Raw genomic sequence first — 8,879 nt, 5'->3', positions numbered from 1 at the left:
TGACACCTTGGTACCGATAAACCTTTTTATAGGACATTAATTAGGACTAAACCAGCTGATATTAATTTGCACTGATTGGGGGCAGGATTGCTTTCTAAATACAGATGTCAGCTGCTTTCTTGGCTTTCCATGTCTTTTTGCACCTCCTTTTCCTTCATGTGTTCAATACTTTTTCCTTGTGTCATTCCACTTTATTACACATAATTTATGGATTTATTTGTTTTGATTTCTTTGTATTCGTGGATTACTTGGGTTGTTGCCGACATCTGGTGAAAATTTCATGTAAATTGAATTTACTGAGTAAAAAGTTGACACGTTTAATGCTTATTTTCCCCGCTGTAAGTATTGTATTCTAACGGAATGTCCGAGAATGTAAGGATGCAGAAAGTGAATGCGTGCGGACGACCGTGTGTAACAGGTGTGTACAAACAGCAGCCCGGCTGTCCTGCGGACCGCTAACGCCCCGTGTAATAGGCGCGTCCTTGTGCGCTGTAACTCGCAAAGTACACGGCGGCCGAGCGGAGGCGCAAATTTTGTTATCTCAGCTCCCGAGTCTCCTCTTTCTGAAAATGGTTTCACCCAACCAGGTATAACTAGCCCAGCGGACACACAGCTACCAATGCGTTTATATCGAGGGAGTAAAGAGTGCTGGTAGCGAGAGAAAGCAGACGCGTTTTTCCTCCGAATTCCTCTATTGATGTCTGCATGTGGATTTCTAAAAACTTTTCAGTTTCAACGAGACAGCGAGCACCACCTGTTCTTCGGCAGTCGCTCCCCGCCAGCACGCAGCAATGAATTATACCGCCGTAAACCAAAGCGAATCGGGACTTTATTTCACCAACAAAAGTGACCCCTTGCAGGGCATTCTGCGCTGCTGCAATTATACCTCGGTGGTGTCCGACAATGGCTTTACGACCGCAGCTCCAGATGAAAGAAGCATCTACATTATGAGGGTGGTCCAGATTGCAGTGATGTGTGTTCTTTCGCTGACGGTAGTTTTCGGCATCTTCTTTTTGGGCTGCAATTTGCTCATAAAGTCGGAAGGCATGATAAACTTTCTAGTCAAAGACAGAAGACCTTCCAAAGAAGTGGAAGCCGTCATCGTGGGGCCGTATTAGCGAAAGGAGGAGCGGAGCCATGCCAACTTGTAAGCGCACTTTTTCGTCTCCTGCTTGCGGATGAGATTCGATGAATGTACAAGGAGGGCAGACTGCAGAAATGAGCTCACGCTTTCGACACTTGTATCCAGAGAAGACAATAAAATGCAGACATCTGTTAAAGCTGTACTGTCGTCGGTTCCAGCTATGGTTTACTGCCGAGATCGGCTTCGGATCCCCACGAATGTGCTGGAAAAAGTGGATTGAGAAATAGAACCGAAGGATTTTCCTTGTTGCACTCTTGGTTAGGAATGGCTCTTACTGTAGTGCCTCAGGTCAGTATTTCTGAGGGGGCATACTTGTTCTCAAAGTCCCTTAATTCTCACAAACCTCCCAAGGGTTTCCTTCAAATGAGCTCGATTACCAGTTGTTCTGTTCCTTTCGCCAAAAAGCAGCTGCTGAAGAATGTGCTTAAACTATTGAGGAGAAAAATGCAACAATTGGGACATGTTAACGACACGTCCCGACAGCAACACATTGCAACCCTTTGTATGACTTTTTTCTATAATAAGTTAAGGAAAGTATTTATTATTGTAATTGAGACATTTGAGAGATTAAAGATTCCTTGTGTTAAAGTTTACCTTTTTAATGAAAGAAGATTTAAGTGTATTTTTTATTGTTGATATTTGTATATGTTCAGATTTAATATTTCACATTGCCTATTTATTGGTGACAGATTTCTCTATTGCATTTTTTTCGTTATGTTTGTTTGCTTGCTTGTTTTTGCACGGATTTTTAAATGGATTCAGTCATGTTATTAGTCTATTTTAATAAACGCATCCTGGAATTCTACCATTCATGCTGCTCTAATTTTGCATACGGGCGTGTAAATATACTGTAGCATAACATTCTCAAAAGCGATTCAGGGTGCGTATGGGCTAATTGAATTAGAACAGCGATGTAGCGTGATGTTGTAATGGTGAACCTCTTTCTTCTCGATCAAGTATTTTAGGATAAAAAATATAGAACGGGGTGTGTGAGGGTGATGGGGGTCTTCATCAACGATTCATTACAAGTCACTTAATTTGACTAGACTCCGACCTTTAAAGATTGACGGTTGAAATAATTATAATTTACAGTAATCCCAGCTCACGGTCTTGAAGAGATGGACTGATGGATGGATGGAGGTAGGACAGTTTGCTTGGGAAAATGACTGTCCAACCAACATTACTATTGCTAATAATGTAGTGGACTGTTTATTCAAAAACGAATGGATAAAAACACAGGTATTTTAAATGCTCAAAAGAAATAAATTACGTTATCGTTTGTATGCGCCTGGACACCAATAGTTAACGTCATGCGAAAAACACCAAACTATTCAATACACGGTGAAGGGTATAAGAAAACGAGACACAAACTGCGCAAGGTTTCTTTAGATGGCTCTATCCATGTATTCTCTAACCCCGCTTGATGCAGGTCAAGGTCGCAGAGACCCGAAGACGTCCACCCGGTGTCTTTAAAATTATGTTCAAATGCGCACAACGTGGAACAGTATTGCAATATGGTTAAGACTGTTCTGCACAGTGATCAAGAAACGCTTTTTTAAAACAGTTCTTTACTAACAAATATTAACACCCTCGTAATTAGCAGCGTCTGATTTTGGCTAATCTAAGTATTTACCTAGTGAAAGAAAGGACTTCCCAGTTACAGAAACGCCGTTTTCTTTAAGCAGCATTATGCTTTAAAATATCTATTAACAATCAGTTTAAAGAATTATTAAAATAATAACATGTTGAGAAAAAAATATTATAGCATCAGACAAGGGCAGAGAATACTTAGCTGGCGTTTCACCGCCGCTGTTTATTTATCATTGTAATTCAAATTCTTTGTGTTAAAAGCAATGCAATTAGTCTTTACAGGCGCTTTCAGATCTTAACATATTTCTTTATGATCACCAAAACATTTGATTAGTTTTCATGTTCTGCTGTATTCGATTATAAATTGTGCTGTTCGCAATCAACACAAAGTTTAAAGACTTTAATGAGTGACACTCCGGACGTGAGCACCGCACGCAATTCCAGGCTAACAACGTTCACCGCACAGTAAGATGCCGGGTCAGTCCCTCCGTGAAATCTCATGAGAGACTCGAGCATCGACTTCTTATAAGCTGCAGTAACAGTGAAAAAAATGATACAATTGTACCCAAGTAAAACTGAGCAAATATATTGTACAACATACTAAACAAGGAAATGGAGCACAAATGCCAAAGGAGGAAGCCAGCGGCCAGTGAGCCAAGGACAGACTGTGTGATATTTTATATACATATTGCCAGGTTGATACTGTATTTTTTTATTATATATACTGTAAATTTCATTATTTTCATTTCACATTGTTAATCCCTAAGGGAAAGGCATATACAATATACACATTTATCTTCTTCTTTAGGCTGCTCCCGTTAGGAGTTGCCACAGCGGATCACCTTTCCGCATATGGATTTGGCAAAATTTTACACCGGATACCCTTCCTGACTAACCCTCCCCATTTATCCGGGCTTGGGACCGGCATGAAGAAACACACTGGTTTGTGCATCCTCTGTGGCTGGGATACAATATACACATTTATACATTATATAAATCAAAATCACTCACGTTCTGAAACCTGCTTAATTTATTTTAGGGTCAAAGGGCAGGGCCTTTCCCAGTATTTGTGTATTTCTGTATATATATATATATATATATATATATATATATATATATATATATATATATATATATATATATATATATATACACTGTGAGTGGAAAAAAAACACACCAACATGTTTTTCATCACATCTTCAACAATAGTCAGCCGATTTTGATAAAATTTGGAACATTGTATAAACTTGAGTAATTAATACACCTGTTGTTGGAAAACATATTACATACACTTTGTATCAAACATTAAGTAAATCAGCTGACTATTGTTGAAGATGTGATGAAAAACATTTTGGTGTGTTTTTTCCACTCACAGTGTATATATATATATATATATATATATATATATATATATATATATATATATATATATATATATATATATATATACACACACACACATATATATATACACATATACATATGCATTTCTGTATACAGTATGTATATATGTCACTCTGTGTGTGTTATTCCCATGTTGAAAGAATTAGAAAGTAAAGTTAGAAAGTCAGTATTTCAGCCTTCTAGCTTTTCATTGCACTCTATACAGCCAAAACAGTGTGTCAGTAGCCTTTTTTCAAATTTTTTATTTTCATACAAAATACATCTACCTTTTTTTTTCTCTCTCTCTCTCTCTTTTCAGATGCATGCCGATGGAGGCCCTCACTAGTACCATTTCTAATTGTTCATTATTTAAAAATATCTGCAGAGGTCTGAGCCCATCTTACTGAAAGTGCATTTTGCAAGAAATTGATAAATTATTTGCATCAAAACAATTTAATAAATTCATTTTAATTAGGTGTTTATTCAGTTTTCAATGTAGTCCTTTTTATAGTTTGTGGTGTACAGCAAAGCATTAACATGAAGAGCCAAATTGTAGCTAATACTTCCATTTATCTTTGAAAGATACTGTTTGACCCTGTGATGTGCACAATAATCTGTTTTTATGTATTTAGTCTCTGGCACAGTAAAAATACGACATATTGATAGAGGGTGGATGTGTGCGTGAATGTGCGGCTTGATGGATTGTCATCCCATCCACGGCTCGTCCCTGCCTGCCTCCAGGTTGTTACTGTATGTTGATTCAGCCTTCCACAGATTTAAAACTGTCATGAGATGGAATCGTGAGGTTTATTCATATTGTTATTGTGCTTCAGCTGCAAGAATATTGACACACACATGGAAAGAAATCCCTGTTTTTCTTTTGGGTTTGATTTAAGAGTGGGTTTGATTTTGACACCCACAGCACACCCAACCTTCCTGGAAAGGGGTCTGTCTCTGAATTGCCTTTCCCAAGATTTTTCCATTTTTGTCCTAACAAAGGTTTGTTTTTGGGGAATTTTGTTCTTGTCAAGGCTAGGGGGGCTGTCAAAATCAGGGTCTGTTAAAGTCTATTGCAGCACTCCTTGTGTGATTTTTGGGCTATGCAACAAATACATTATATTGTGGTGAATTTAAGAGGAGGTGCATATCAATGGGAAATTTTTTGAAAACAAACTCCGAAACGTTGTATTTCTTGCCTGTTGCTCTTTAAATTGGTCGAATAACTGAAAATTTAGCTTTTGCTTCATGGTCCATATTTGAATCTGTGAAAGTTGTTGTAGTGTTATGTAAATCAGTAATGTTCATTTGATTTTAAAATGATAATTAAACATCATTAAAATTATGTTACACTAAGTGACAGTTTACAGCTATTAGAGTTGAGCTGTACAAACACAGAATTGCTAGCTTGCATTATGAATTGCATTTCAAGAGAAGTGCGGTAGTCTTGTGCCCCATCTGTTCCCATCTTGTACCCAATTCTGCCAGTGTAGCCTTTAGTCCCCTGTGGCCCTGAATCTGATTAAGTAGCTTTGAAACAGTCATGCGGTGTCATGCCATTTTAACCAAGATATATTTGTGATATGATTACCTTTTCTACTGAAGCGCTTCACTTCGTATTAAGATTTAATCAAATAAATAAACAAATAAAGGCGGTAACAGTATGGAAGATGGGGAGATACATAATATGTCAAGTTAATATTGGAATTCTTAATAATAAAATGTCACAACCTCAATTCATTTTAAATACAATGTGGCTTGATGATGGTCTGTTCTGTGTGGACTCGGGTATTAATGTAGCTATAAAATCATAAAAATAAATATAAATTGAAAATGAGTAGCTAGATATATACCATGAATACACTGTGAAATTATACAATGCTTATAAACCAAAACCATCTTACCCAACTATAAATCTATTGAGTTAAATTGTATTTACAAAAGAAAATATCCTTTCTACAGTCCCCTGTTGACGAGTTTCATGACTTGAAGACACCCATCCTCCCAGCCATTGATATTCCAGAGTGCAATACGGAGTCGCCACGAAGGGAGCCCGGTCAGCATGAGGGGCTTTTCTGCATTAACACCACAACCCTAGACATTCGTAGCAAGAGCAAGAGATAAATGCTTGTGTGGAATCAAGCATTTCATTTAAACTCTTTCTTTCTTTCTTGGGGAAAATAATTAATGAACCACAAATAAAACTTGAAGGCCAAACACAATCTTAAAAATACTAGTCCTTTAATGGCATGTTATGGTTGTTTAATTGTTTGACAAAGCACCATTTCATTCTGGGTCGGGTTCTTTGTACATCAGGTTGGTTTTTTGTGCTTTGAAAAACTTCCTAATATGTAGAAAAAAGTCTGAAATTTTTAATATATGGTAGCCTACCCAGCAGAACAGTATCAGATTAAGAATAACTGGTTTTAAAATCATGAACCATTGGTATTTTATAGATCTGTTAGCATCTATTCATGGTTACTTACTCTATGGCACCAATTATGGATTCAAATAAATGAAAAAACATGGAACTGTATACACACACACCACTCACACACACACACACACACACACATATATATATATATCCATCCCTCCATTATCCAACCCGCTATATCCTAACTACAGGGTCACGGGGTCTGCTGGAGCCAATTATTATATATATATATATATATATATATATATATATATATATATATATATATATATATATATATATATATATATATATATATACATATACTGTGTGGTGGCACAGGGGTAGTACTGCAGTCTCAAAGTGAGGAGACTGTGGATCGCATCCCATGTCCTCTTTGCATTGAAGTTTGCATGTTCTCCCCATGAATGTGTGGGTTTCCTCTGGGTGCTCTGGTTTCCTTCCACTGTCTAAAAACATGCAAGATGGGTGAATTGGTGACACTAAATTGGCCGTAGTGTGTGTTCGGTGTGTGGGTGTGTTTGCCATGCATTGGACTGGCAGCCCTTTTGGAGTTTGTTCCTGCATTGTGCCCTGTGCTAGTTGGGATATGCTCAAGCACCATCTGCGACCTTGATCTGGATTAGGCAGGTTAGAAAATGACACGGCATAAATATATATACAGTATATATATATATATATATATATATATATATAAATATATATAGTACAGGCCAAAAGTTTGGACACACCTCCTCATTCAATGTGTTTTCTTTATTTTCATGACCATTTACATTGGTAGATTCTCACTGAAGGCATCAAAACTATGAATGAACACATGTGGAGTTATGTACTTAACAAAAAAAGGTGAAATAACTGAAAACATGTTTTATATTCTAGTTTCTTCAAAAAAGCCACCCTTTGCTCTGATTACTGCTTTGCACACTTTTGGCATTCTCTCGATGAGCTTCAACAGGTAGTCACCTGAACTGGTTTTCACTTCACAGGTGTGCCTTATCAGGGTTATTTAGTGGAATTTCTTGCTTTATCAATGGGGTTGGGACCAGCAGTTGTGTTGTGCAGAAGTCAGGTTAGTTGGACGATCATTTATTTTTCAACAGGACAATGACCCCAAACACACCTCCAGACTGTGTAAGGGCTATTTGACCAAGAAGGAGAGTGATGGAGTGCTGTAAATGGTCATGAAAATAAATTAAACACATTGAATGAGGAGGTGTGTCCAAACTTTTGGCCTGTACTGTATATATATATATATATAGTGGCCCTGCAGGGGGAACACCAGCTTGCCAAACCCGACACAGACAGACACCAGGCACAGGTTCCAGCACAACACATGTTTATTCATAAGGCTTCCTCAACCATTCCCACAAGCAGCACAGTACAATAATTACAGCACACAGCACTTTTTTGCCATTCTTCTTCCTTTCTCTTCTCTCTCTCTTCCTCCACTTCTTCTCCGCCAAGCGTCGTCTTCTCACTACCGACTGTGGCTCTCTGAATGGAGTGAGGCGGCTCCTTTGATAGAGCACCCAGAAGTGCTCCAGGTGTCTCGTGATCTTCTTCCGGCATCACTTCCAGGTGTGTCAGCAGTCCTGCCATGAAGGGCTCCATCGTTCTCCATGCGTCCCCTGACAGTGACCACAGGCTCTAACAGGGCTAAGCTTCCAAACTCCAAACCTGTGGCACTGTCCTAAGCCAGGAGTACCTCCTTGCCATACCGGGTGGATGTAATGTCCAGTGCAAGCTCTAACCCCTGATCCTTCGCTTATGAAGGTAGAAGCCCCAGCTGTACTGTAACAAAATATATATACATAGATACAGTATATGCACATACACAGTTTCCTCCCACCGTTTAAAAACATGCAAATTCTGTGACATGGCATTGCGAAAATGGCCCTAGAGTGTGTGCATGTGTATGTGTGTGTTCACCTACCCTATCCAGGTGTTGTTCTGCCTTGCACCTGATGATTGCTGGGATAGACACCAGCTGCCCCACAGCTATGCTCAGGCTGAGCGGGTTAGGAACTTGTATTACTTGTTAGGAACGTTTATATGTTGAGGCACGAATACATTGATTGGAAGGGTGGTGTGCTCATCCAGTGGTTAGTTCAGCTACCTCATGGATCCAGCATCTGCCCCGGTCACTGTTTGTGTGGTCTTTGTATGTCCCTGTTATTTCTCTCCCAGTGAGTTTGATTCCAGCTACCCTGGTTTACCACCCATATCCCCAAAAACAAGCTGGTGAGTCCTAATCTTTGAGGTGTGAGTGGGTCCAGGGGACTGGAGGTCTGTCCAGGGCTGTTGCCTGTCTTGTACCCATTGCTACTG

The 8,879-nt window shown here is 38.9% G+C and overlaps 1 protein-coding gene across 1 annotated transcript; it reads left to right on the top strand.

The window, feature by feature from the left end:
- Positions 1–481: 481 nt before the first annotated feature.
- On the top strand, positions 482–1,954 carry rprma (reprimo, TP53 dependent G2 arrest mediator candidate a). Its single transcript, XM_039757431.1, has one exon. It carries the CDS (start codon positions 792–794, stop codon positions 1,116–1,118), a length of 327 nt encoding a protein of 108 aa, XP_039613365.1. The 5' UTR covers positions 482–791; the 3' UTR covers positions 1,119–1,954.
- The last annotated feature ends 6,925 nt before the right edge of the window (positions 1,955–8,879 follow it).

This window comes from Polypterus senegalus, chromosome 6 (genome assembly GCF_016835505.1).
Source record: "Polypterus senegalus isolate Bchr_013 chromosome 6, ASM1683550v1, whole genome shotgun sequence".
NCBI classification, from domain to species: Eukaryota; Metazoa; Chordata; class Cladistia; order Polypteriformes; family Polypteridae; genus Polypterus; species Polypterus senegalus.
This window is presented reverse-complemented; position numbering and strand designations above follow the sequence as displayed.

Excerpts from the sequence above, each read along its gene's own strand:
- rprma (XM_039757431.1), top strand. The coding sequence starts at position 792 with ATGAATTATACCGCCGTAAACCAAAGCGAATCGGGACTTTATTTCACC.